This window comes from Cladophialophora yegresii, assembly GCF_000585515.1.
Source record: "Cladophialophora yegresii CBS 114405 chromosome Unknown aczIN-supercont1.6, whole genome shotgun sequence".
Lineage (NCBI taxonomy): Eukaryota > Fungi > Ascomycota > Eurotiomycetes > Chaetothyriales > Herpotrichiellaceae > Cladophialophora > Cladophialophora yegresii.
Genome location: NW_006913050.1, coordinates 159,206 through 186,782, shown reverse-complemented (window position 1 = coordinate 186,782; position 27,577 = coordinate 159,206). Strand labels below are relative to the sequence as shown.

The 27,577-nt window shown below is 54.9% G+C and overlaps 10 protein-coding genes across 10 annotated transcripts; 8 read left to right on the top strand and 2 right to left on the bottom strand.

The window, feature by feature from the left end:
* Window positions 1–570: 570 nt before the first annotated feature.
* On the bottom strand, window positions 571–4,145 carry A1O7_08066 (uncharacterized protein; the record flags this gene model as incomplete). The annotated part of the gene is made up of 3 exons (XM_007762061.1): window positions 571–725; window positions 777–3,762; window positions 3,819–4,145. 3 exons carry the CDS (start codon window positions 4,143–4,145, stop codon window positions 571–573), a joined length of 3,468 nt encoding a protein of 1,155 aa, XP_007760251.1.
* A 3,099-nt stretch (window positions 4,146–7,244) lies between these two features.
* On the top strand, window positions 7,245–7,646 carry A1O7_08065 (60S ribosomal protein L23; the record flags this gene model as incomplete). Its single annotated transcript, XM_007762060.1, has 2 exons — window positions 7,245–7,395; window positions 7,450–7,646. 2 exons carry the CDS (start codon window positions 7,245–7,247, stop codon window positions 7,644–7,646), a joined length of 348 nt encoding a protein of 115 aa, XP_007760250.1.
* A 4,098-nt stretch (window positions 7,647–11,744) lies between these two features.
* A1O7_08064 (uncharacterized protein) lies at window positions 11,745–13,624 on the top strand (the record flags this gene model as incomplete). Its single annotated transcript, XM_007762059.1, has 4 exons — window positions 11,745–12,157; window positions 12,209–12,436; window positions 12,482–12,518; window positions 12,569–13,624. The coding sequence occupies 4 exons, from the start codon at window positions 11,745–11,747 to the stop codon at window positions 13,622–13,624; spliced, it is 1,734 nt and encodes a 577-aa protein (XP_007760249.1).
* A 2,016-nt stretch (window positions 13,625–15,640) lies between these two features.
* Window positions 15,641–16,769, top strand: A1O7_08063 (ubiquitin carboxyl-terminal hydrolase L5; the record flags this gene model as incomplete). The annotated part of the gene is made up of 3 exons (XM_007762058.1): window positions 15,641–15,691; window positions 15,763–15,857; window positions 15,941–16,769. The coding sequence occupies 3 exons, from the start codon at window positions 15,641–15,643 to the stop codon at window positions 16,767–16,769; spliced, it is 975 nt and encodes a 324-aa protein (XP_007760248.1).
* Window positions 16,770–17,446: 677 nt separating this feature from the next.
* A1O7_08062 (uncharacterized protein) lies at window positions 17,447–19,234 on the top strand (the record flags this gene model as incomplete). Its single annotated transcript, XM_007762057.1, has 1 exon — window positions 17,447–19,234. One exon carries the CDS (start codon window positions 17,447–17,449, stop codon window positions 19,232–19,234), a length of 1,788 nt encoding a protein of 595 aa, XP_007760247.1.
* A 672-nt stretch (window positions 19,235–19,906) lies between these two features.
* Window positions 19,907–22,496, top strand: A1O7_08061 (uncharacterized protein; the record flags this gene model as incomplete). Its single annotated transcript, XM_007762056.1, has 4 exons — window positions 19,907–19,913; window positions 19,989–21,078; window positions 21,134–21,995; window positions 22,086–22,496. The coding sequence occupies 4 exons, from the start codon at window positions 19,907–19,909 to the stop codon at window positions 22,494–22,496; spliced, it is 2,370 nt and encodes a 789-aa protein (XP_007760246.1).
* Window positions 22,497–23,281: 785 nt separating this feature from the next.
* On the top strand, window positions 23,282–24,235 carry A1O7_08060 (uncharacterized protein; the record flags this gene model as incomplete). The annotated part of the gene is made up of 1 exon (XM_007762055.1): window positions 23,282–24,235. The coding sequence occupies one exon, from the start codon at window positions 23,282–23,284 to the stop codon at window positions 24,233–24,235; it is 954 nt and encodes a 317-aa protein (XP_007760245.1).
* Window positions 24,236–25,105: 870 nt separating this feature from the next.
* A1O7_08059 (uncharacterized protein) lies at window positions 25,106–25,621 on the top strand (the record flags this gene model as incomplete). Its single annotated transcript, XM_007762054.1, has 1 exon — window positions 25,106–25,621. One exon carries the CDS (start codon window positions 25,106–25,108, stop codon window positions 25,619–25,621), a length of 516 nt encoding a protein of 171 aa, XP_007760244.1.
* A 277-nt stretch (window positions 25,622–25,898) lies between these two features.
* On the bottom strand, window positions 25,899–26,405 carry A1O7_08058 (uncharacterized protein; the record flags this gene model as incomplete). The annotated part of the gene is made up of 1 exon (XM_007762053.1): window positions 25,899–26,405. The coding sequence occupies one exon, from the start codon at window positions 26,403–26,405 to the stop codon at window positions 25,899–25,901; it is 507 nt and encodes a 168-aa protein (XP_007760243.1).
* Window positions 26,406–26,731: 326 nt separating this feature from the next.
* Window positions 26,732–27,577, top strand: A1O7_08057 (uncharacterized protein; the record flags this gene model as incomplete). Its single annotated transcript, XM_007762052.1, has 1 exon — window positions 26,732–27,577. The coding sequence occupies one exon, from the start codon at window positions 26,732–26,734 to the stop codon at window positions 27,575–27,577; it is 846 nt and encodes a 281-aa protein (XP_007760242.1).

Genomic DNA, 27,577 nt, shown 5'->3' with positions numbered 1-27,577 from the left:
CGAGAGGGAAGAATCGAGGGTCAAGTCGCTGAATCGCTCGCTGGACGAGCGGCGAGTCACGGATGCTTACCTCGTACTTACAGTATGTTGCGGCAACTCTACTCTTATATGTTCGTTCAGTCGTATGGTCCAGCAAGGTCTTGGATCTTCTGGTGTCTCGTCTTGCTACGTCCTTTGGGACCGCCGAGTCCGACTCCCATGCAGGACGCTTAGTCACCCGAGTTGATGTGTCATCTGGCATCCACTCACCAAGTTGAGAAGCATCGGACGTACTCCGTCTGTCTTGTGTATGCGTTCGACGGCCTGAATCTGGCACTGTGGGTAGAGGGAGGCTCACCAGGCACACGCTTGCAGGCATAGCAGCAAAACAGCACGATATACTTTGTGTCTATTAGACGACGCCTAGCCATCCTTCTCTTGTACATAATTGCTGCATCAGCCTGTCAATTTGCCCATCGCTTGAAGACTACAGTTTTGCCCCCTCGGAATTCCTATAAAATGCCAAAGCCAACGCAGAATGTTGGCTGCCTTGATATCACAGTGGCCCACGTCCAACATCGCTTCAGCACCTTAGGCCGTGTCGGCCTCGACATAGTCCCCATTCAGTCCATTCGTCTCGGCCATGTCGCTGTCCAGGATGTCCTCCTGTATGCCGGGGACGCCGGTCTGCCCGGCAAGTTGGTCAGGCTGCTCGCGCCACAGGCCCTCGTGGTGAACTTTCAACGCTAGACTTGGTCAGTAATGTGTACCCAGACAGTGTGAAGAGCAAAACTTACTGGTCGGGAAGGGATACCACGAACTCCAGTCCTCCAACATGAAGACCTCAATCCTACCCGGATTGGCCTTTGGATCGCTGCTCGTGGGATTAGGAGCTGGAATGGTTTTCTTGAGTTGACCTTGCGGGCCTGGCGCTCGTCGGAGGTTCTTGAGTTTGGCAAAGACTTTCAGCTGCGCCGCCATGGCCACTTCGACCATCGGTCGACCGAGACAGGAGTGAGGCCCGTGACCTTGATGGACGTAGAGCGATCGATCCCGGGTCGGATCGATCGTGCGCGGATTAGGAAAGACGGTCTCGTCCAGACCGGCAGTGATGAAGTCGACGTAGATCTGGTCGCCCGACTCGACTTTGACCTTCTGCCCGTTGTCGACAATGGTGGTGTCGATGTTTGCTTTGCGGAGGAGTCCGAATGCCGCCGGCGCCAGACGATTGGCTTCGAGCGCGTAGCCTTTCAGCTTGTCAAAGTCGGCTGGATTGTTCGACCAGGCACACCTTTGGATCTCCGGCCAATGCTCGCTGTGTTCGGGAGACAGGTAGATGTCCAGCATCTGGGTGAAATGCTGGGCCTGGGTAGCAACGGCGGCAGCGGCAGTGGGGATGATGGTCGACACCACTACATCGACCGATTTGCCGCCTTCGAACAGCCGCTTCAGAAAGTGAACACCATAGTCTTCCAAAAGCTCGCCAGCAATGCCTGTCGAGAAGATGTCACCGAGGCGAAGCATGCCACCTACCTTAACAGCTTCGCACACAATCTTGACCAGTTTCGAGAGCTGCTCGTTGGCGGTCTTCGCACCAGCACGTAGCTTGAACGAGCTGGCCGTGTCGAGATCCAAGAAAACATAAGCGAACATGATGGACAACGCGAGGTACAGCTGATCAACCTCGACTGCGATAGGGTTCAGATCCCCGCGCTTCTTAAGTGGGAGATGGAACATGCGGGCAACGAAGATGGCATGCGAGGGGTTACCGACATCCCGGCAAGCATCGAGTTGGTACCATTCCCCTCTAAGTCGCTCCGATCGTGCCACGACGAGCTGTGTCGTCAGGTCTTCGTAAAACTTCTGAACCTGGGCAAGCCCGTTAACAGGGCAGTTCATTGCGCTTTGGGTTTCTTTGCGCTGCGTCGCATTGGCCTCACTGTCTCCACTGAGCATGTAGTCGTGATGGGTGAGGTAGTATGTGTGAGGACCCCAAGGGACGGAGAAGCCACCCTGGTCTGCGAGGATGTCCGTGACCGCCTTCCAGGAACGAATCGATGTAGGCACTCCGACGTACGATGGCGGGTCGAAGTTGTAGTCGTGGTCCACGCCCAGCCTCGTCAAGATCTTTCGGTTCTCTTCGGGCACTGTCAGGGGAAACATGGCGTAAACCGAGTTCCCACGGTAGTAGAATGGCAAGGCTCGCATGAGCAAAGTGTAGAAGCATCCTCCTTGGGCCACCGAGGGATCGGACTTGACCTGGGACCAGCCCCAATTGGTCAAGTTTGCAGGCGTGTAGTCGACTGTATAGAATCGATCTCCCCTGGTCAGCGCCACGGCATCGGCCAGGATGGTCCTAGAAATGGTGTAGCCGGGGCATAGACCAGACCCGGGCTCCAAAGGATCCTTCGCATCTTCAGCAACAATTCCCGGGTACAGTTCAACGTAGTCTGGGTGCTGATAGAGAGCCTTCAACGATCGCGCCACCTCCTCGTTTCTGGTAATGTCTGAGAAAGTCTTGTGAGGCTGAAGCTTGAAGAACTTCCTGAACTCATTGAGGGTCGCCACGTTCCAGGCTCGTGCTTGCTGAATACCCAGGACATCAATCAGCTTCATCACCAATGGTACATTTCTCGGCCCGAACGCGCAGGCGACATCTTCGGTCGACTGGGTCAAGATTTCGACGAGATCTTCGTCCCGGAAGGCGCCATTCGCAGTTCTCTTGTACTTTCCTGAGTCAAGTTGCCATTTGGAAGGGTCTGATCCACGCTCATCGAGCCACTGCTTCAACCTTGGCAACAACTCCCACTGAGTCACAGAAGCGACATCTCTGCCGGGGAACAACGACTGATACAGATCGTTAGTCCATTTCTCGTCCTTGATACTGATCGCAGAGTGCCATCGGTACACCAAGTTGAATTCGACGCTGACTTGATTGCCGACGCCCGAGGGGACGCCAGCGCTGTCGAAAACGTCGGAGAAGTTCTTGCGGGGATCAAGCGTCCAGGTCGAATTAGTCCGGTTCAGGTTGAGGATGGTTCTCACATAGTCGTTGAGGATGATATTGACATATAGCCCGCAAGTGACTAGTCGGGCCGTCTGAAAGAGGTCATTGTCCAGCTTCGCGAGACCAACCTTGTCCTGGTCGCTCTTAGGGGCGCGGAATCGGCCTCCTTCGTTGATCTCCTTGAGCTGCATGGCTACATAGTTGTGGAACCGATTGAAGCAGACTACAATGGCGGCAACTCCAGGGGGAAAGCCGAGGATCCTCTTCTCCGAGAATGTGTCCGGTTTCAAGAGACCGTCCTTGAACGTTCTTATCTGATTCTGTTCCTCCTGGCTACTGCCGTACAGGGGAGCCAAGTCGAGATAAGATGACGTTTTGACCTTCCCGGACTGGGCATCGTCCGTGTGGAAGCAGTCGTGGATGATGATCGTTGCAAGGTAGAACAGCATACTAGAAATCTTATTCGGGTGCTCTCTGGGCTCCTCACCACGCGCGAAGATCGCATCGAAGATCACACCAGGATCCGGGAGGACACCCGGTTGCAGTGTCTGTGGAGTGACGGTCCTGGCATAATATGAGCCGGCTTTGCCGAGGTGTGGGTACATGATATTGTTGTTGGAGCCGTCTGCTGTACGGAATTTGTACTCGTCTCCCTGGTATGACAGTGGAGGATGCTCCAAATTCTCCCACAACAATTTGATGAACTTGTCAGTCAGGTCGTCAAGAGACTTTGACCCGGGCGGTAACGAGGCCGCCAACTGTAGAATCTTCTCCATCTGTATTCAGGCAGAGTCAGATGACATTGAACGTCTTCAACTGTGGGATTGGGTACCTGATATTGCCGATCGTCAACAAGACCGCCATCGAAGAGCGTAGTGTCGACCAAGGAATGGATCAGTCCCAGATTCTCTCCTATGCGAGGCGCTTGAGACGCAATGTCGGCAAGCACTCTTGCCAGAAGTGGCTTCGACTGTACGGTTGCCCCATTGATTACCGTGTTTGTCGGATCCGGGCCTGAGCCCGCAATGCTTTCGAAGAAGCCTTTGATGGTGCTCGTGATCTTGAACTCTGTATGAACAGGGTCCAGGTCGGACGGATGATCGCGCGAGCCGTTCATGGCGCTGATAGACGTCGAGGAGAGTTTCCTTTTCCGCACCATTGTTCTGAACGGGTGTATCTCCCAGGCTATATAAGGAGCTCCTCGTCAGGCGTCGGGGGAATGGCAGCCTGAAAACAGATACGAAGGAACGAAGTGGGTTAAATGGTGACTCGCGGCGAGAAGAAAGGCAGCATCGTGAAGGCATCCTGATGAACGCCATCCGGGCTGAGCGACGCAGCTGAGGCTCCAAGCCCTGAAGAAAGGCAGGCATACGGAGTACTCGGGGGGCCGAGACCGCGTGGTCCGCAATAGTGGCCATCTGATTGGCGAGAGGGACTATCGAGCATTGGCTATCACGTTCAGCTCTTCCTCCCCCTGCCAGCCATGGCTCTTGGACTAACCTCGGCGCCGCCCGCAGGTGTTACATACTGGGTATGGTTAGAGACATCAAGTGGAGATTGGTCAGATTGGCAAGGAAGGACATAGTGTGGACGAATGGGTGCTGGGGCAGTAAGCAAGGGTACTGTATAAGTCGGTTGGAGCAGTACAAACGAGCACCATTGAGCTCCATGATGGCTGCCATTGCATCGGTCCCGACGAGCCTGGGACAGTCGTGGTACTTGTGTAGAGTACGACAAGAGACAAAGAGAGGAGCCTGAAGTTATTGTTTCCAGGCCACGTGCCTGGCGTGGAGTATTGATGACAAGTGCCTAAGGCGTCCAATGGGGCCCCTAACTACTTAGGGGGCCTTGGAGGCGCCCGGGCGTCTTCCAGTACCGGCGCCTAGCAAAGTCTAAGCACACGCACATTGACATCCATATGGGCCACACCATAGATTCTGCTCCCGACCAGGTCATCTAGAATACAAAACGATTGTACTGTATGGCCTGCATCGCCTGCCTAGCCCCCTCATGTGGCACATGTCGATCCGGGTCTGAAGCTCAAAATTAGAGGTTCCCTTGCCTTCCTTTTTTGTCCGTGTGTAACCGACGAATACCGGCCTGCTGGATTACGAAGGATTGTCCCAGGGTTCAGGCTCAGCCATCGTACTCCGTACGCACTGCGGGAATGGATTCGTCACACCACACCTTCGCCTAAAGACGTACACCCTCAGCCAGCCTCATCCCTCTTGCGACATGAAGCTGAGACATTCTCGAGACCACTGTCATATCTTCCTTTGCGATGAAGAGCTGAATTGCTATGTCGCCATGAGAAGAGGAGACCACGCATCACGGATCCTTCTACGAGATTTCGTGAGCAGCGTTGCCGGAGACCGTTCGTGACACACGACCTCCCCAGTGAAGGTGCCTGTGACTGGAAGTTGTTGGCTGCGAACGAGCTTGAAAGCCATCCAGTCGACGCAGCATAACCCACCTGCCCTGATGAACAACCATGCACTCAAGCGTCGAGCAAATTCAGCTACGGCCGACACGACGGTGGGCATTGATATTCTGTTGCGAGCCTTGTATAAGGCAGATCGGCACCGCGTTGCCGCTTCGAGTGCTCGCCGGGTTACGAACGCGGAAGTTCGGCGGTATCCCGGCCACATAGGGTATTGCGATATGAGATAGTCATATATTAGTAAATGGATAGGCAATCTCTGAGCTTGATAGGAAACGCGTGGACGTCTTAACACGGATCTCATACTCGCTCAGGTTGGCTCAGGTTACATGGCTTTATTTATGGCATCCATATCTCGAACACTCCAGAGCTCGTCCTTCTTCCAGGGGTTGCGTTCGGAGGGGCCGTCTTTTCGTGGTGTTGGAGTACAGACGCTCGTGAACGTTGGGAACTTTCCTTCCAGAACTGCCCGACAATTCAGACGTCTATCTTGCCAGCCGCGCTCGTGGTTACCCCTGTTCGGAAACATAGAAAGAGTTAGGTATGAGCACGTTGAGATAACCATCAGGCAGCACAGTCTCTGTGGTACTTCAAGCACGACCCAATGAACCTCAGTGCCCGGTTCCGAATGCAGAGCCGTGTTCTTCCAAAGACTTTCGTTGCTCCCTTCGCACATTTTGTCCGGCACATAAATGCCTTTCAAGCTATGTCCGCCGCCTCCGAATCTCCATTCTGACGCGTCCCATACCGATTGAAACTCTTGAAACCAGCCGAGCCTTGTCGAACACTTCTTGCCTAGCTCCTCTGACTCTAGCATAGTCAACAACATGTGAATCAATGGGTGGAGGAGAATGGACGGGTAATGGACGGAGCAACTGGTGCTTGACCAGCAAATCTCCACAGCGCGTGTCTCACCTGATCGCAGTGCGAGCCAGAGTTCTTCGATCGCCATGAGACACCGGGCACCAAACGGTCAATATACCAAGTACAGATCAGTGGGGACGTGTCAACGCGCGAGGTCGGCACCCAGCTCTTCGGGGCATGTAGAGTGATGTGCCGAGCTCGCACCAAGTCATGCTTTCAGGTCAGAGCGTAAATCTGATCTGGATCATAGCTAGCTTGCCCGCGAAGGGACACCGATGCCGGCGAATAGTAACCGCTCAGTCACTGCAGCTATTTACCGTCTGGGTATTCTCGAGATGGGCTACCGCCCCTCTCGTCAGATAGATGCTTGCAAACACGTTATAGGTGTGGTCCATCATACACCGTGAAGAATAAGAAACGGAATGAATACTAGTGAAGTAGACCGGCATGCACTGAGACATTGAGCCTCAGTCGCAACGATTCTAAGTGCTGCTCTCGGTGCTGTTAACGATTAAAGTGGGGCACGAGATGCCAAGCCGAACTCTTGGCGGCTGTCATGCGGCGCCGCACGCTGATTTTTGCGATCCCCAATTTGAGGTTGGCTACATCTTCCTCCACGGCACAGCTGCGTTAAGGACTCAACCACAACACCGTCAAAATGTCGAAACGAGGGTACGTTTTGCGCTTTGATAGCTTCGCTGGAGAGGAAGGAACAAGGCTAACATACGGATAGTCGCGGTGGTGCCTCTGGCAACAAGCTCAAGATGACCCTCGGTCTCCCTGTGTACGTTTTCCCTACGCTCAATGCGATCAGCCCACTCCTGTCAACCGGCCGAATATGTCGAGTATGATGGGATGGTAACAGGAACTCGATGGCGTTGATGGAGCCAGCTCTTTTACTTAGTGGAGGTGGACGAGAGAAAGATGCTAACGGATGGCCACAGCGGAGCCGTCATGTCTTGCGCAGACAACTCGGGTGCTCGCAATCTCTACATCATTTCAGTCAAGGGCATCGGTGCTCGATTGAACAGATTACCCGCCGCCGGTGTCGGAGATATGGTCATGGCCACGGTCAAGAAAGGAAAGCCAGAGTTGAGAAAGAAAGGTAGGTACAATCTGGAAGGGGGGCCGCGCGAGTGACTGACCGTTTCCCTATCAGTCATGCCCGCTGTCGTGGTCAGACAATCAAAACCTTGGAGACGGCCGGACGGAATCTACCTCTATTTCGAAGACAACGCTGGCGTCATCGTAAACCCGAAAGGCGAAATGAAGGGCAGCGCTATCACGGGACCGGTCGGAAAGGAGGCGGCTGAGCTGTGGCCCAGAATTGCGAGCAACAGTGGTGTGGTGATGTAAAGAGAGCATCCTTGCTGGGGCTTTTCAGTCGGGCGACAACTGGAGGATTTCCTGCACGCACAAACCGGCGCTGTGTGCTGCATACTTCTGCAGATGATGGGAACCGCGAGCAGCTCTCATAAACCAATAAGCATTGCAATGATACCATGAACAGCTCGCCTAGGACATAGGCCTGCTCCCTTGCAATTCAGGCGGCCGTGAAACCGGTGTTTGGCGACTTGAAAACTGAGCCTTTGTTCCCAATGGGTTTCTCTCACTTCTTCCTTGGTCTGTCCAGCTGGAAGACTGGAAATAAAGAGATGCAATGCCCAAGCAGTGATGAAAAACCTGGCACGGGTGGATTACTGCCACCATTATCGATGAGTCTACTCCGTTTGGTAAGGACAGTTAGTAATGCGCTATTGGGCCCCGTGGAGGTGGAATCTCACCTTCCGGCGTACAATCCTCTCCGCAATGGTGAGCCAGAGTTTTATTGGCTTGGCAAGCATACGGAAGTTCCCAGGGCTGACGCCCTTCCTGCCCAGATGAATGCAGAGCAACGGATCTTAAGAGGCTGTGCTGGGTGCTGCAGGGAAAATAACAACACCACCTGACCCAACCAGTCAGGGTAGGTATGAATGTCACAACCGCCGTCCTTCCGAGGTTCTCCTGGGGGCCATCCCTAACTGGGGCTGTATGAGGAGGTACCGGAGGATGCCTGCCTTGGCCTCTGGACGTAGCACAACCCGGTCATCCTCCCCCCCTGAAAATGACGTTTTCGTCATACACAGGTGCAGATTGTTGACTTAGCAAAGGAGCTATGCATTGACCTCGACACAGTCCCTGCATGGGCATCAACAAATGCGGGAATGTCCAGCTCAATTGGCACTGGTGCAGTCGAGGGGGGGAATAGCAGCAGCTGCGGCTGCTCCCAGTCAGAAGGTGAGCCCCCGCGTAGCCCTAGCAAGCAAAAGCCATCATGGTACGGAGTAGATGACGAGGTAATCATAGGTTGCCGCAACTCTTTAACTGGTAGCACATTAGGTGTTCAGCCCCGGAGGCTGATATTTCACTAAAGTGCATGCTTGATCATCTGGAGTGTTCGAAGTCCCAGGAAGAGGCTGGCTGCCATGTTCACCCCCATTTTCTTCGGGCACAGACATCACTTGGCTCTTGCTTGCAGGCCTTAGCAACTCCTTGTATCCTGGATTGCCTGACATGCTCAGAGGCTGGCGTCGAGGGATGATTGGGATTCAGCCAAGCAGCATCTCGTGGCTGGCTCGACACGCACATTATGCGCAGGCGTTGCTCAAACGTCTTCTTGAAGCCACTCCCAGTTCCTGGACCGTTTTCCCGACTTCTTTTGCAACCAGCCTAGGACACCGGTTATCAATCTCACCGGCGGACAGTGCCCCGTGACGTAATCTGATTTCCCGGACCACGTGCCTATAGATACCACTAAGACTGACATTAGGTGATATTATTGCCATAACCCCCTACAGCTCTTCCAGCTTTCACAGGTCTGTCATCCATAAGAAATTGATCGCGATAGAGCTTGTGATCGGCGACGATCTGGAGAGCTTAAGCGAAGAGCAAAAGGTGCGAAACATTCGCGGCCTTCCTGGCCCTTCCAAGGTTGACCTTTCCAAAACCACCTTAACGGGGCGTCCAGTGGGGACCACAGACCTGTCCAGATTCTCGTGCAAGCGAGAAGACAGGGGTGCCCACATGGCTCTGTGCTGCCTCCCAGAAATCCGGCAAACTTGGTCACCGTTAGCTGCTGGGTCCTATGGATTTGAACCCCGCGCATCTGCAGCTCCATTCACAGTCTAACCCAACAACAGCAACCCCCCTCTGTCCGCAAATGGTATCGTAACTCTGCAGCCTGCTTGATCAAAGCAGCCATGGGCAGACGCCATGCGCGGGAATCCAACATGAAACTGACAAGCCTCACGCCGTTTGGTTCGCTTCAAGAGTCACACCGTGAGTCGACGTCAATGGGACGATCAATGCAGATAGCGCGTACGATGCGGAGTATAGCCACCGAAAACTCGCGTAGAAATGCTTGACAAAAGTCGCATGATGATACCGCAAAGGAGCCGCAACCCCAAGTGCAGGGAAAGACAAACGGTGATTGTTGTGGATGTAAAGGTTCGACTACCCCGCCTCAGGGATGCTTGCTCCAAGTTCTCGGGCTCTAGATCAGGCGCACGATTACAACCTCTGAATGTGTGTATCCTCATTACGGATCTGAGAGTCGACGGTGCGGTAGGTACTTCCCAACAGATCACGATGATACCGATGTCATCAGCCCTTCCTTCGGAATTGCCTGACCGGCTTCTGACATATCAATCGAAGTAAACTCAGATAATCCTGGTTACTGCAATCAGGAGATAGCTTGCAGCAATGCTTTCAGTGGTTCAATCGGCTGCTGCAGGGGACCGCAACCGACTACCAGAAAGCTCCAAAAGTTAAGTGCTTTTGCTGCGCTTCACAGACCAATCACATTCTTCTCTGTGCAGCAGCAGCCCCTTTGAGTCGCGCCAGCCACTGGAAGTCGCTAGTTGCTGCAGGACGAAAAAGGCCACGAGGCGTTCAGCTGGGGCTTGGCATTGACTCACCCAGTTTCCCGTCTGGTTGGTCTCTGCCTCTTCTGTCTTTTCACACTGTGCTCACCTTGACCTGACAAGCATGCGATGCCACGCTCGACAGGGCTGCATGTGGCCGATACCCTCCGAAATCCACCCGTCTTTACCTTACCCACTCTTGCAGACCCCATGTCCCCGCCCTTTTCTATTGTCAGGCTGATGCCCTGCTCGGTCATCTCCTCCAGCCAAAGTATGGGCCACCAGAAGCCGAGATTGTCCTGTTCAAGTACTAGGTGCATGTCAGACGTGCCACAGAGGTTACTGTGGTAGACTGAGAGATGTCCAGGATATTCGATTTCGCGTGGTCTGGACTGACTAGTCCTCATAGCCATGACCATGCTCATCTCATTCCGAATCCAAAGCTTCGGTTCTCTGACCATGTCAGATCGCCGCCTGCGAACGTTATCCTACCTCGTCCGCGCTAGACCTCGGCGAGCATGGCAGCTCCGTCAGACACGTTCCGAAAATGATTCGATGCCATCTTGATCCCCTGCGCCTAGTTTCCCACAGCGCTTCTGTCAAGCAGGATGGGTGGTGGGTGAGAAAAACTACCAAGGCGCTCCTAGTCACTTTAGGCCAAGCCCACGGAATGCCATAGGGCACGGCAACGCGCGGGCAGCCTCTCATTCCCTCCACCGTTTCAGACGCCGCAGCCACTCCAGCTGGACTTTCGCTTCTACTCGACCTACACTTGCGCTGGGAAGCAGCTCTTGCCCCAACCAGACACGTTCTCAACCGTCAAAGCAAAGACAAGGGCGTGGAAGATGCCGCCGCCGCATCGAGGCTGAGTTGTTGCTTTTCCGTCGCCTGTCGCTTTTCCTCCAAATGCCCCTCCCAGGCTATGCAGTAGCTTGATCACGATTTGTTTCCAGCCGGAATGCATATCGTGTCATGATCCTATTTCAGGCCTCGCATTCGTACTTGACCGACAATGGGACCTCGTGGCAACCCAAGTCTTTTTCTTATCCCTCCACCCCCATGTCACCGGCTCACCACACTTGCGTCTATTATGACACACTCCATACTTTCTTCCTGCTGACGATTGGGCCCGTGGATGAAGGGACTCGAACCGGGGCTGTGGTTATACGGTTCATTTGCTCTTCAATACTCTTCTCGCCTTTTGAATCCCGTGCCTGTTGCTCTCGGGTTTCTCAGCCCACTCTTGTCCTGTGGGGTCGGTATCTATTTCAGCCTTATTCATTAATACGAGGGCTCCCCTTCAGAGTCCAGATCGGCACTGCCTTTTGCGACTACAGCATACACCAACGTCTCTGAATGTAGCAAAGGTGGTTCCAAAATATAATCATCCCTTCTCTTTCGGGAAAGCGCAGGGCAGCTCTTCGTGGGGTAAAGCTCCTCCCTTCTCGAGCTTTCGTGAGAAGCAGCCGCAAGGAATATTCGGTACCGGGACAAACAAGGCTAGAAGTGCAAGATTTGAATCAACACAGGGCTGTTCAAGCTGGCTCGGAGAATGGCTGGACCCGGTGGTGGCCCACCTCGCAAGAGCCACACCAAGTCGAGAAAGGGATGCAAAACTTGCAAGCGGCGACATATACGCTGTGACGAGAACTTCCCCCAATGTCGGAACTGTACGAAGCACAACTGCCGTTGCGACTACATGGATATGCCAGCAGCCGGTGAGGAACCTCTGAAAGGCGCCAAACCACCCGACCTCCTGATGGGTCCCGAACTCCAGCGGCGCCTTGACAACTGGCGCATGTCGGGCGAATCTCCTCTACAGGAGCTTCAAGTGCCAGACAGGGTGTATTGGACGCGATTCTCGACAATTGACCTACGCCTGATCCACCACATTACGACATTGTCAACAGACATGTATAATCGAGGATACAGCACATGCACGGCGTGGGGTTTCAAAACACCTTCGTAAGATGAGGTGTTTAATATCTGGGTCCAGATCGCTAACGCGGCGCTCAGGCTCATCGCTGCGGCGCTCTCGCATGATTTCGCTATGAGCGCACTGCTTGCGTTATCTGCGTCACATCTCGCGTGGCAAACGAAGAACCCAGACACAGACAATCTGGCGTACCACCATCGAGGAGTCGCCCTCAAAGGGCTACATGAAGCCATCGGTGCGTTCTCCAGGGAGAATTCTGAAGCTATACTTGCCGCCTCGATTCTTCTGTCGTGGCAAGCAACTGACTGGTAAGAATGATCTCCGCCCTCTCTATGTATGCTAACGAGAGACAGGCGGGGCTGGGCCTCCCTGCAGCAGGGGCTATCAACCGTACGTACACGAAACCTAGGATTGATGCGAAGGGTGTTGACAACGTACAGGTCATGAGTGCCATGCGGCAGTGGATACACGAATCCGACCTGGCTCGGTATTTAGAAAACCAGAGGACAGTAGCTCGAGCTAGGACTCCCGCAACTCCAACTATGCCTCACGCGCAGTTGTCGATCCCTCATGAAGACCTACGACGAGTTGAACAAATCACTACAGCCCTTCACAACTTGAGGTTGCGGCTCTCAACCAGTGAGGAACTTGCAGAGCATGCGGGACGTTTGGTCGATTACCTTCAAGACTTACAGCGGGACTTGTCGACTCAAGCGCCTGAGCAAGCATTCGTCCGCTTACAGCCACTCAGAGATCTGATCTTTTGGCTGCCACCACTGATTTTGCGCCCAGACGAATCGGACCTAGCCCCTCTAACTTTACTCTCACATCTCTACGCAAGCGCGCTTGCCGTCGAGCCGTTGTTTCCAGATATTGGTGGCGCCTATCTTGGAAGCATGTCCGTACTCCCACTTGAGCGAGTACATGACATGCTCAGGACAAGACGAACCACACAACCTCAAGATACAAGCATTCAGGTGGCATTGTCTCTGATAGATGTCCCTGTACAGATCATGACTTCATACCGGCTGAGGCAAAGGCACAACAGCCAGAGTGGTCAAGGCATCGAGGGCTATCGCTATTCTCCTCACGGAAGTCCCTACACCGCGCCCCAGATGCCCATCTCCACTACGGACGTATCGATGGCGCCGCACTATTCCAACTCACCCCTCCATGCTCCTGGCATCCTGCCGTTGCCGGGATCAGCTTATTTTCAAGCTGCTCTAGGCCCTGGGGAACCGCGCCGAGAATCATCAATGTCATCCGTGTCATCGCTCGGCCGCACCCATTCAATGAGTGATCGGAGTCTCGCATCTGGCAGCCCACATGCAATGGCAATGGTATATGGGTCTCCCGCGACGCAGCATCCGCGGAGCAACCACGAGCTGCCAGGGTCGAGGATGGACTACTTTGGGCAAATTCAAGCACCGTACAACCCATACGGCAGCCTGAACATGAATACTCGGTTCGTCGCTCCTTCACAACTCTGGACTTAGACGAACCCCGACTGAGTATTCTTCTTCCACACAGGACTCCTACGACGACCAGGTCTCCAACGCTGCAGCAATCACAGCAAGACAAAGGCAAGGAACGACAACAGTGAGGCCGGACCACATGACGACGATGAGGATGACGTGAGACTACGGGTGCGGATCATCCACAGAGACTAATTCACGGGTATTAGCGAGGCGTTGGGAAGCGATACATGAAATTGGACGAATGAAAAAAAGACAAGGCCACTCGCCAGGAGTCCATGATTTTGATGACAAGGTTGGTGAAAATCTATATATGGCGGGATCTCTTGTCAAAAGCTTGGTGTTTGGGTGGTCGCGTCAGCAGCAGATGACTCTGTCGGCTCATTTGAACGGCCCAGAAATAATCATGATGACAGAGAAGGTAATCTGAGCGCCCGTATTTTCTTCCAAACGATCTCATAATTGCCCGAATCTGCTGGGTGGCGGTCTTCCGATGGTATATCTGACCAATGCTGGTACTAACAGTACAGAAACATCTCGACGAGAGCTGCGCTGCAAGAGAGGCGCATGATAATTGGTTATTCCCCAGACATGCTCACCGTCGACTTGATTTCCCTTGTACGGAACAGGTCACATGTTTCCTAGTGGTTGATCTGCGCTGTCCATCGTCGCTTGATGTTATGAGGTGTGTGTAAAACATCCTTTTCGGTCAGGTCTTCGGCACGACTTCTTGGCTCGTTACGCAAGGCCTTGTTGCCGGGTAGTAGTAACCTGAGAACAGGGGTGCATCTGCCCTTCGGCCTGCGACCTTGGAGCTGTGTATGACTCAGGCAGTAGGTGGGCAGATGCCCGGGGCCCAGAAGTGACATATTACGGTCGTATTCCGTGGCTACTGCCTGGGGGCGAGTGCCGACAGCTTGATTGAATACGCATCATCGGAGGTGAGTCGGAAAGGTCAGATTGTTCCTGGACCATAGCCCTGCCGATACGAACGTCCCGATCCAACCATACCACTAGGGCCCGAAAGTCGTCGATGTCGCCGAAGCGGTCGCGTTACATCCGTGGCTTGTCAGCCAAACCATCGCATTTCCATTCCAGTCCAAGCACGGGCAGATTCGACTGCATCTACCAAGTGGCGAGGTGCGGTCCTTGCAGTAGCAGTCGCAACTTCAATGGCGGCTAGGGACCAATAGGGCTTGTCGTCGAGAAGTACCAGGCTCGCATGGATGGCATGACGTCGCATCGAGTGGGCCTACCCTGGAAACAGGTACATGCATACCTACACAGTGTCCGTTTCGAGCGGGCCAGCTGCAACCTTGGTACTGTAGTCATGGATGGTATTCACTAATGTGGCGCGCAATCATGCACAACCGGAGGATCGTGTAATTGAGATGCTGGAAGCTCAGGACTGTAAGAGACGACGATGCACCTAGCCACGTGTATCGTCGCCAAGGCCTCACATTGCGACTCATTGATGCGTGGCCCCAGATAAGAGATCTCGATGGGTCAGCGTTCGCAGAACAAAGGTGACCTGGGGCGGGAAGATCAATCCATATACTGTGTAGACTAGGGTGGAACCGGGCAGCGCCTGGCGGTCACGTATAATTGCGCATAATAGACATCCTCATGCGGTGCAAGGACTACTGTGTAGTGGCTAGAGCAGAGCCAGAATTCTCCGCGCCTTGTACGAGTAACCCGAGGCTTAAGGCTTCACTTCTAGATACACAGTACTACAAGTTAAGACTGCCTTCTTAGGGGGGATCCAGACGCCTTTTCAGGTTACGTACTCGGGGGTTTCAGTCCCCGTCATGCCGGAGCCGGACGCACTGGGTACCTGAGTCTATCACATTGTGTTTCCACGCCACTGGCGTGACTGGCTCGGTTCTACACAGTACTCCGTGTGCCTCGGACGACCCACTCAAAAGTGGAATGACGATGAGCGCAGGTTGACACTGCGTTCACGATATCCACCAACGGCGACACGAGGATTGGAAGTGCCGTTCAACCTCCATCGCATCCTCCCTCTCGGCAATCAATATGGCGGAAGATGCAGCGAGCGGTGGCTGGAGCACGATTGAATCCGACGAAGTAAGCATGCAACAGTTCCCTGCTCATTTGACAGCCAGGAGCCCTGCTGACATGCTTCCTCAACTGCGCAGGGCGTATTCACCTCCTTGATCGAGCAGCTGGGGGTCAAGAGAGTGCAGTGTGAAGAGCTAATATCGTTGGACGCTGATTCGATACGGGCTTTGAGGTAACGAGAAGGTCGCGCAAGACTCCACATCGGCCCCGAACGAGATAATTCTGCGATGCTGACATCTGTGTTACCGGCGACAGTCCTGTATATGGCGTGATATTCCTCTTCAAGTGGATCGGATCATCGTCTGAGAGCAGAGCCGCGCCGCAGGATGGCACATACGACACAAGCGCAGTCGAGGAGGACGGGCTCTTCTTCGCGGCGCAGACTATTCAAAACGCCTGTGGCACGCAAGCTGTTCTCTCCGTAGTGCTGAACAATGACACATCGAGCACATCAGCTGGAGGAGACGCAATTGATATTGGGCCATCACTACAAGAGTTCAAGGACTTCACGACGGGCTTCGATGCAGGGTTGAGGGGCGAATCGCTGTCCAACTCAGAGATGATCCGCACGGTGCACAACAGCTTTGCGAAATCTAGCCCTTTTGTCGATGAGTCTGCACGCGACCCAAGCGCTGCATCCGACGACGTCTTTCACTTCATCGGGTATACATGCCATAATGGCAAACTGTATGAGCTTGATGGACTGCAGCCATACCCCATAGCACACGGTGATTGCACGCCAGATGAGTTCCCAGACAAGATCATTCCTGTGTTACAACGGCGGATTGAGCGATACCCTCCTGGAGAGGTTCACTTCAACCTGATGGCCATATGTGAGGACCTCCGTGTCAAAGCGCACGATTTTAATGATGGTGAAATGCTTGAGCGGGAGCAGCGGAAGCGGGCGCAGTGGGATTTTGAGAACGCGCTGCGGCGACATAATTTTGTCGGCTTCACGGCCGAGATTCTCAAGGGCGTGGTCGAGATGAAGATCAAGGAGGGCACTTATGGTACGTGGATCGACGAGGCGAAGAAGACCACCGAGAAGCGACTGAGGGACAGGCGGAAGCATGCCGATGCATGATGACCTGTTCGCACTAACATGACCACCGAGACGTTGTCGAGAGCGACGGGATCGCGCCGTGCGAATTATCGGGCGGCCATGCTGCTTGCATACAACGAAAAGCCACATAGACGAAGTAGTGCGACAGATGTAAATCTGGGCGTCAGCCATGTTGGATCTGTTTCGCGGTGTCTCTTCAAAAGATGCCCTCGACGCCTTTGATGGGTTGGTGACACGTGACCCGGCACGGACCTGCACCTGCGCGTGTTGGAAATTGTGCACACCACCCAAAACCTTCAAATTCTGATTGGTTGAATTCCCGGCGGAATTTGCGCTGTCATTGGCGGGCAGGAACCACTAACTGCTCATTCTGTAAGCCCATTCTCAGCCATCTCAGCATACGCTGCCGCACCTTGGATGCCATGATTTCATTCAGATTGTTCTGTTCTTCACTTGAATAACAGGAACAATAGCCACCTGCCTGGTTGGCGCGCAGCATTGTGATTGGATATTTGTGCGCGCTAGGAATTGTACAGGCACTGCCTTTCTTCTGCCAGCTTTTACTTCTTGCCGCACGCGACCCCTTCTCTCTCATCTGACCACCAAGCACCATTCTCACAACCTCATCTCCGCTCCAATTGCACGAGGGACAATTCGACATAGGCTCTCTTGATCTACAGACCGGAGTTCTGGGGGCCATGGAGATCGACTCTCTCTGGCACTCCGCATTTGGCGAAACTTCTAGCCGGCCTGTTCTCTACAGTTCTGAGGAGCTCAACGATGAGGGATGGCGACCACTCACCGATCCCCAGGCTTTCATTTTGAATCTCGCCAAACTGGACCATCAACAGCTATTCGCTGCAAGCTCAAATAATCAAATCGCCATGAAAGTCGCCCAAGACGAATACCTCGAGATTGAGACCCAGATCGCGGCAATCAGAGGCAGGCCTAGTCAAAGACATCTTCAAACGCTACCAGCACCAGACGAGTTCCAGGAAAGGCAGGAGGCTGCGTTGTACGGCTACAAATACGATGGCCATCGCCCTGCCTTGCTCCATGCTGGTATCCCTGGCCTCAGATCCGCAGACGACCTGAGCGATCGCGAAAAGCAAGACGTCCGCTTGTTTCAAGAGCCATTTGAACAAGGCGGCTTTGTTCCCAAGGAACGCGAGTACAAGGCCATGCTCGCCAAAGCCCGGGATCCCAATAACATCGACGGGTGGGAACCGGTTGTTGACAGCACTGGCCGCCGACTGATTCCGAGACAACAAGTCCACCATGACGAGTACAACATCACATATGTCAAGCGCAATGTTGATGCGAACGGCGAGATTGCTCGACCTGTGTCTCCCGAAGGCAGTGATGCTCACCAAGGTGAAACTCCAGACAAGGCGGTCAACAAGCGGTTGACCAGAACACGCTTCGACGGCAAGAAGGTTCCAACCACTCGCGACGTGTCCGAGGATCCTTCAGCAGCTTCGACGCCCCGCGGTCGGAAGCGAGGCAGCCCTTCTGGAGGCGACAGCCGGGAAGACACACCCGGCTCAAAACGTCAGAAAGTCGGCCCACCCATCGATGGTCAAGAGCAGCCACGACCAAAGCACCCGAATCAATATACCAAAGCCAAGGAAAGAGCAGCTAAGGACCAAGAAGCGACCGTAGCTGGCACGCCTGCACCCGAAGCTCCCACCAAAGCGGCCACCTCATCCAAAGTACACTGGCGAGATTTGTCATCAGAGGACAAGTACGATCATAGTTGGACGAACGCAGAGTTGCACGAAGCGGTCAGAGAAGACCACTTGTGGCTCAATCCAGATCCCGTCAAGGCAGAGCATTGGAAAAACAAGCTGCTGCAAAATGAGAATCCCATCCGAAGTTTCGCCATGTTCAAGAAGTGGCGTTTCTGGAAGCTTAAAGGGCTAGACAAGAGACCGCGGAACAAGGAGCTCCTGAGTGCAGATGGGACAACCAACAAGGAGAACGAGGGCATATCGCGCTCTCAAAAGCCTCGACGACGAACTGCAAAGCCGAAGAACGCCAGCGCCATGTCGACACCAGCTGACACTCCGCCAGCCACGCCGACGCCGACGCCAGCTCCAGAAATTCCCAGAGACAGAGAAACGGCTGAGCGAGCGGCAACCCCCTCGGCGAAGACCCAAGGAACCAAGTTTCCTGGAAGCAAGAGAATGGATAGTGCAATCCCTCAACGGAGAGGTTCGCCAGAAGAGATAGAAAATGCAAATGGGAATGCTGAGGCAGATCAGACAAGCTCAGAGTCACGATCACCCAAGAAGGCACCGGGGCCATTAACAGGAAAGCGTACTGGCGAAGCGATCAGTGCGCCAGGGCGCGAGCTCAGACGGCCGAGCTTGAAGCAGCAAGGAAGCGACTCAACCGTCGTGGTCGCTAGCGGTACGACAGCTATGACGAGTTCCAATGGTACGCCACCGAGGAGGTCCCTGCGCATTCGGAAACCCAGTCCTTGATTGCAAGATGGACGCCGGGAAGTATTGCGCTGCGAGTCGAGAATGGCGGCATGGAGTTGGTTTCTATCGAGGCTTAGCTTTCCTGCCCGCTAGTGGCGTTCAGCCAGGACGTGGCATGCAAGGAACGCAGTCATCGTGAGCCGGGGAGAAGCAGATGTTGGGTGACGTGGTTATGATCCTTGTGGGCGGTTGCGCTGAATGTCTCCCACTGCTCGGCAACGGCCAGTCCCAATAGACCTGCGAATGAAATGGAAACCAAAGTCAATCAAGTCATCGAGCTCTTTTCATCCACAGTTGTTTCCCCCATTGCCCTCTGCTCGGAGCCTACGGGGTCTTCAATTCCTGTAGCCTCCCACAACTGTCGACACTCGACATGCATATTGATTAATCGCGCAGGATCGCTGGCCTGACATTCGCCAGGTGGCGCCATCGCCCGAAAGGGGCGCTTACAGCGGTGGCTTGGCGGGGACGAATCCCTGTCCAGGAGCCTGAACGGGCATTTAAACAATCGCCCACCACCAAACTCCTTCTTTCCTTCTTCTAATCGACGGCACTACATCTGCGTGTGCCTCGTCCTTTGTTCCATCCCGACCATGGCCTATGATAATTGCCGAGACCCTGATTGAGGGATCCTCCTACGTTGCGCGTCCGTAATCAGCGCCTGGAGGCGCGATGGAAAGTAAGGCCGCGCTCCTCAGACGAGTGGTCGTCCCAAGCTGACCGCGCCGCTCAGAACCATCGTCTTCCCCTCCAGCTGGCCCCGAGCGACGCAAGCAACAGACCGTTGTACGGCGGGCTTTGGCCTGGGTGCGCAACCATGTCTACCAGGGTTTTGCCGGCCTCTCTTTCATTCAGTGGCACTATTTCTACTTTGTCGCCACTTCGCTGGTCGCCAGTCTGATCTTCTGGGGCTCGTCGACACCGGCCAAGTCCGTTACCTATGTCGACAGTCTCTTCCTTTGCGTCTCAGCCATGACAGAGGCAGGCTTGAACACAGTCAATCTCTCGGAGCTGAATACCTGGCAGCAGATACTGCTCTTCCTCCTGATTATCCTTGGCTCTGCCATATTCGTGTCGTCGTCCATCCTCCACATACGTAAGAGGGCCTTTGAGAACAAGTTCGCGGAACTTGTCGAACAGCGCCGGAAACGACTGCGCAGGCCGCGCACACGTACCTTCACCTTGTCAAGACGAGACCATGTTCACTCTAATGACCGCGAGTCCACCGTCGCCTCTGGAGCGTTGCGCGGGCGCCTGGCGGAGGCAGGTCCCGAACGCCCCGAGCATAAGGCTTCCTTCAGCTCACAGGATCGCCGGCAGAATTTGGAGGCGCCAGCAGAGGCACAGATTGAGCCTGGACCACCACCCGCCACAGGCACAACCACCACTGACTCCAATATAGGCCATATCCGATTTGTTGAATCGATCCTGCCCGTGGAACGCACGGAGCACCGGCCACGGAGCATCAGCCGCAGCCGGAGTTTCTTCGAGGGTCGCGGTGTTGGTGCTCGAGGCTTGGACAACCATCCGCGGAATGCACGACCGGTCGAGATCCACGAGGCGACGCTGGATTGCGCCGTCGACGACAATGCAGCACAACCGGGACCATGGGTGAAGAAGGTGCACAGGTATATCGACACAGTGGGGGGATACCTGGGGAGAAATTCCCAGTTCTACCACCTCAGCGAGAAAGAGAGGCGGAAACTCGGAGGGTTCGAATACGATGCCATCTGCCTTCTCTCGTGGCTGGTGCCGGCCTACTTCGTCCTCTTCCAGCTGTTCGGCGCTCTGGGGGTTGGGGCTTGGATAACAGTCAACCGCCCACACATCTCGTCGACGAATGGGTGAGTCATTGTATATTTCTCGACGTGGCGGTGTTTCCACTGACTTGGAGTGTAGGCTGAATCCCTTCTGGACCGGTGCTTTCTTCGCCATCAGCGCTTTCAACAACAGCGGCATGGCTCTCCTTGATGCCAACGCGGTCGCGGTCAATACGAGCTATTACTGCATGTTGACGCTCAGTCTGCTCATCCTTGCAGGGAATACGCTCTTTCCGCCATTCCTTCGACTCATTCTGTGGACTTTCAGCAAGGTGATGCCTGAGCATTCCGCCTCGGCGGACTGGCAGAGACGGCGGCGGACAGTCCAATTCTGCCTGGACCATCCTCGGAGGGTCTACACGAACCTTTTCCCCAGCGCTGCTACCTGGTGGTTAGTTGCCAGTGTGGTGGTCTTGAACGCCATTGATTGGATTGCGTTTGAATTACTCAACATTGGAAATGAGGTGGTGGATTCGCTGCCCACGGGGTTCCGGATCGTTGCAGGGTTATTTCAGGCCTTCGCCGTGAGAAGTGGTGGCTTCTACATTGTATCCATATCAGGGCTGAGATCTGGTTTGCTCGTCCTCTACGTCCTCATGATGTACTTGAGCGCTTTCCCCGTGACAATGACGATTCGGAACACCAACGTCTACGAAGAACGGTCGCTCGGCATCTTTGCAGACGAGCTTCCACTCTATCAGGACCATGAGGGAACAGCCGCGCAAAAGGACAAGAAGGAAGGACTCTTGACTGGGCTGAGACGAACACTCACAATGACCCATGGCGGCCAGCCGACACAGAATCCGGCATGGAACCATGAGGATTTCATCCGACTCCAGCTCCGCTCCCAGCTCGGCCACGACTTGTGGTGGATTGCCATTGCAGTTTTCGTCATTACGTCGATCGAGACGGGCCAATTCGAGCGGGATCCTGTGACTTTTGTAAGTACCTCCGACCGCGGGGAGGAGCCCATCATGGATTCAGTCTGGTACTTTTATGGCGGCTGTCCCTTTTGGCTAACAACAAGACAGTCCACATTTAACATCATCTTCGAAGTCATCAGCGCCTACGGCTGCGTCGGCATCAGTGTGGGAGTCCCCTGGAACAACTACTCCTTCTGTGGAGCCTGGCACCTGACCTCCAAACTTGTACTTTGCGCGGTCATGCTTCGAGGCAGACACCGGGGATTGCCCGTCTCGATCGACCGAGCAATCCTTCTTCCGGACGAAAGTCTGGCGTGGGCGGAGGAAGAGGACGCGCACAAGAGAACCACGAGCTTCGCCTCCGAGGTGACCACGCGTTCGGGAGATGTGGTGCGACCACCGACGTCGGCAACCGCATCGACAAGTGTGGTGCGTCGACCGCGATCTGCGAGCTTGGGAGCCCCAGGGCCCAGCATCCACGTTGACGCCGACGCCAGAGGAGCCGAACACGTCGTTTGATGAATGCAACTAGCAGCACGGAGTGCAGTACTCTAGAGGTATGGAATTTGGGGCACTATTTCTCTGTCCTTTGTATGTCTTGGGTTCGTTTCTGGGGGTTTCACACACCGATTTACATTTTGAGCGTTCGTCTAAAGCGTTGGTGCGAGCGTTCTACAGTATTCGAGCATCAGGGTCTGGTTCTATCTGCTATACACAACATTTGTAGTACTTGGAGCAAGCGTAGATCTCTGGCATTATCCGTAGCAGCAGTTCAGCGTCAGCGTCAGGTTTAGCAGGCCATATAGAAGAACATGTTACAAGGCTTCACATCGCACGAGATGGTAATTAGACTCGACAATCCGGTCATCACACTACAAGGACACAAACCCGCCGCCGTCTATCACTGGCTCGTCGGCAATTGAACTCTTCCGTACGAGACGGGCCCCGACTCGGCAGATGCTTAAGTTGATTATCGCGGAGAGAGGCCCGAGCTGCGCCGGCACTCGACCGATCTCATAAAGACGTAGACGGGCGTCAGTAATTACGACTTTGGCGGGGCCGCAATTGAGAGACCATTCGTCTTTCTCGTTGGTGTGCTGTAATTAATGATATCTGCAGCGTGAACCTGTTGCCAGTTACTTGCAAGCAGCGCGAACCAACATCGCCGCCATCTCATTGTCTCTCGATCGCGACCCGCAGGAAAAGACACGCCGGGATATATCTCCCATCGAGCACTCCATATAGCTGTTGATTACCGCCCCATCAGGAACCAGCTCATACAACATAGGCCGCCAACACTGAAGATGGTCAAACTACTCTACCCGACGTCGCTGACCCTCGACACGGCCGAGCTCGAGGGCTTCTCCGTCTCGCTGCACGCGTACGACGTCAAGCAGCCGATCCCGGAGGACCTGATCGACGCCGAAGTCCTGATAACCTGGTGCAACACTCCCGACAACTTATCGGACGCGGCGAAACGAATGAAGAACCTGAAATGGATCCAGTCCCTCGCGGCGGGGCCCAACGACGTGCTCAACGCCGGGTTCGACGCCAAAGCCATCACCGTCACCACGGGCAGCGGGCTGCACGACCACACCGTGGCCGAGCACACGCTGGGCCTGCTCCTGCTGGCGGCGCGCAAGTTCCATGAGATGCGCGACCACCAGACCAAATCCCCGCCCGAGTGGCCCGCACATCTGGGCGGACCGCAGCCCGACCGGCCGAAGGGGTCCTTCACGAGCCTGCGCGGCGCCAACGTCGTGATCTGGGGATTCGGCAACATCGCAAAGACGTTGACCCCGTCGCTGCGTCTGCTCGGCGCGAACGTGACCGGCGTGGCTACGCGCAAGGGCGTGCGTGACGGCGTGGAGGTCTACGCCGAGGACGAGCTGCCTCGGCTGTTGCCCGAGACTGATGCGCTGGTCATGATCCTCCCCGGCAGCGAGGCCACCAAGAACGCCCTCGACGCCGAGCGGCTCAAGTTGTTGCCCTCGCACGCGTGGGTCGTCAATGTCGGGAGGGGAACCTCGGTCGATGAAGATGCGCTGTACGATGCCCTCGTGGGCGGTGGGATCGGGGGCGCCGCGCTCGATGTCTTTGTCAAGGAGCCTTTGCCCACGGAGAGTAAATTGTGGGGGTGCAGGAACTGTTTCGTCAGTCCCCATGCCGCTGGGGGGCGGCCGCAGGGGGCCGAGAGGTTGGTGGCCGAGAACTTGAGGCGGTTTCTCGCCGGGCAGGAGTTGAAGAATGTGATTTGACACGCCACTTGTCGAGGGCTGTGTGTGTGCGGCTGGATGGTCAGGCGGGCAGCTAGTAGGTCGAGAGACGAGAGCATAGGCTCGAAGGCTTCGTTTCTGGTCCTCAACCTTGCATACAGGGTCAAGGTCACCAACATCAGGACCGGGGCAGGATATCTACGGAGAAGGCAGGCACTGTATGTACGTGCGTGACCAGAAGAGGCCGTTCGGTGGATGGCCAGTAGATGGGAGGTATGGCCAGTAGATGGGAGGTATGGCCAGTAGATGGGAGGTATGGCTGTCATCTGTGCTGTTCTACCTGTCTACATGGAAGCCGCCTGTCTGCTATTCACAATGGATTTATTGAGCCATGGCAGATCTGTGTGCGCCTCCTCGGTACACTGCACTACTGCACTACGCTTCAACGCATGCCCGAAAACATGCTGTAGGTCGTCCAGAGATGAGGTCCATTTGACTTTTGAGCGGACGCTGTTGGCAAATGTCTAGCACTCAAACAGACCTCTTCTTTGTATGTGTGTATCTATAGGCAGCAGCCGAGGACAAACCACCTGTTTGTCGCAACCTTGCATGTGCCCATTGCCGTCTGCCTTAGATTGATTGCAATAGACTCCGTTTCTTCACGAGTCCATACAACGCGGCAGGATCTCCTGTTTGCGTGCTGTCTACAAACTCCTCGCACAGCAAACATGTCTCCTGTAACGCAATATATCTGAGATCCCGCGCCGCCTCTCAGATAACTGCCGGTTACAACCGTTGCAAGACCGGTATCGATACAAAGCGATTTTCCAGAGCCGCACCGCCGACACCGACCAGAGCAGCGTCATTCAGCACAACTCTCAAATCGCGTCAGACTCATCCGAATTCACCACCATGCCCACTGTCCTGGGCGTCCCCCTTCGGGCCGCCAATGCCATCACAATCGACCAGCCAACAGACCTGGAACTCCTCATCGCGGTCAGCAACACAATCATCTGGCTTTTGATGGGTCTGCTCGTGTACATCCAGATCCTAGACAATCGCCGTGTCGAAGCCCGCCTGGTCCAACAACTCGAGATTGAAAGACGGACATTTGCCGAGCTGGACCGCGAACGGAAGGAGCTGATGCAGTCGTGGAAGCAGCGTTTGGAGCGAATTCCCGAGGAGGATGAGCTGGTGGAGCAGCACGCCGGTTTTGACATTGTACCGGAGCAGGCCACTGTGCAGGGGACTGGATTGCATGTCGAGGCTGATCTTCTGGAGGCCATGGAAGAGGAGTTGATGGAGCCGCGGGAGGAAGAAGATGACATTGGCAGCGAGGATGAGGATGGGGACGGTCTGGAAATGGTGCGCATGCCGGCGGGACGAGAGCCTGATCGTGAGCATGAGGCGGTGGTGCATGGACAGTGACTGCCGATCGTGAAGGCACCGTTCAGGCTCCACTTGAGATGAAAGCAGGCTCGCTGGATACCGTCGTTTGGAAGAGCTGGATAGCAGCAACGTCTTGTGACTTTGGGCTCGACCTGTGTTGGCTGGAAGGGTCCCGCGGAGCAGTGATCTCGTTCGCTCTTCAGACTCTTGGACTGCTGTCTTGATGCAAACAACCAGCCAGAGGGCAGACCGCGGACTGCAAACCGAAGAGATCAGAACGAGAACTCCTCTGCTTCAACAGTCAAATCAACCCGCTTTATCGGAACCACCACCCACCACCCTTCTTTTCCTTTGCCTCCAGCTTCTTCACGTCGTCCGTCTCCTTCTTCTTCCTCTCGGCCTCGACCCGCTCCTTCTCCTCCTGGCGTCTCGTCAACTCAATCACTTCTCTCCGCCTTTCCTCCACCTTCACCAGCGCCTCCTCCTTCTCCCTCCGCCTGGCAAGGATACCCTGGAACCATTCCTCTCTCGCGGCATCCTCTTCTGCCTTCGTGGCATACTGGATCATACAGCTGTTCATGGCCAGATGCTGGTCCTTACAATGCCACGCCACGGAAATGGTACGGCCGCGCGCGCAGTCGGCAAAGTCTTTAATGACGTCGGCGCACCGTCGGCGGGCGCGTTCGTGGTACAGTCTGCGGACTTCCTGTTCTTGGGCGGGGGAGAGGGGGAGCGGGTTGCGGAGGTTGTTTTGTCGAGTTGTTGAAGGCTGCGACGAGGTCGGGGGTTGGGCGCCGGTAACGACTGAGGGAGCCATCTCCATGGCTTTTCGTAGCGCAGTATTTTAATACGAGTCTGAAGTAGCGAGTGTAATGCATTATCTATCCATGGCGACGAAGAGGCATGGTAGGGTAGGTATTGGTGTCGAAGCGGTGAGCTCGAACTGAGGTGAAGGTGAAGGTGAAGGTGAAGCTGATCTGCACAGGTCAAGAGCAGAAGTGGAGACTCCTTGTCATCTGCAAATGGCCTCGAAATTATTTCCGTGTCCGTTCGATTTTGTTTACACCCGCTGCAATACATCGCCAGCAGCCCCCCCAGTGTTTCGACTGCTCTGCGCATACTGATTTCCTCTTCTTCTGCACCCTCGAAATGTCCTCCCTCCGCAACGCCGTCTCGCGGCGCCCGCACAAGGAGCGCGACCAACCCGCCGCCCGCCAAAAATGGGGCATCCTCGAAAAACACAAGGACTACTCGCTCCGCGCGCAGGACTATAATCTCAAAAAGAAGAAACTCGCGCAACTGTCGCAAAAGGCGCGGGAGCGAAACCCCGATGAGTTCGCCTTTGGGATGGTCAGAGACGGACATGCCGGGCTGGGAAAGCATAAGTCCAAGCACAGCGACGAGGACGCCAAGGGAGTCGTGCCTGGCAGGCCACTCAGTCACGATGCAGTGAAGTTGCTCAAGACGCAGGACGCGGGGTATCTGAGGACGGTCGCGGCGAAGGGACGGAGAGAGGTTGAGAGGTTGGAAGAAGAGGTCGGTATGGATACTGCTTCTCTAGGAAAGGGACAGCTGGGGAAGAAAATAGTGTTCGAGGACGAAGAGACCGCCGTGGCGCCCAGGGGCCTCAAGCGCGGCCGGAACGGCGAAGTAAAGCACGATTCATTCGTCGGCGCCGATGAGAGTCCGCATCTCGAGGAATCGAAGGTCGGTACATCTGTCGTCCTGGTAACCGAAGACCAGGAGCCAAAGACGAAGTCTAAGAAAGCTCTTCAAGCAGAGAAAGACGCACTTACCCGCCTCAAGGCCGAGCGGAAGAGGAGGAAACGTCTCCAAGAGATGCGGGTGGCGAAACTCGAGGCATTGAAGAAGAGACAGCGAGAAATCCTGGTGGCGACGGACCAGTTGGAACTACAGCGCGCAAAGATGTCGAGGACGGTAGGCGGTGTCAACAAGGACGGAGTCAGGTTTAAGATCAGGGAGAGGAAGCGATGA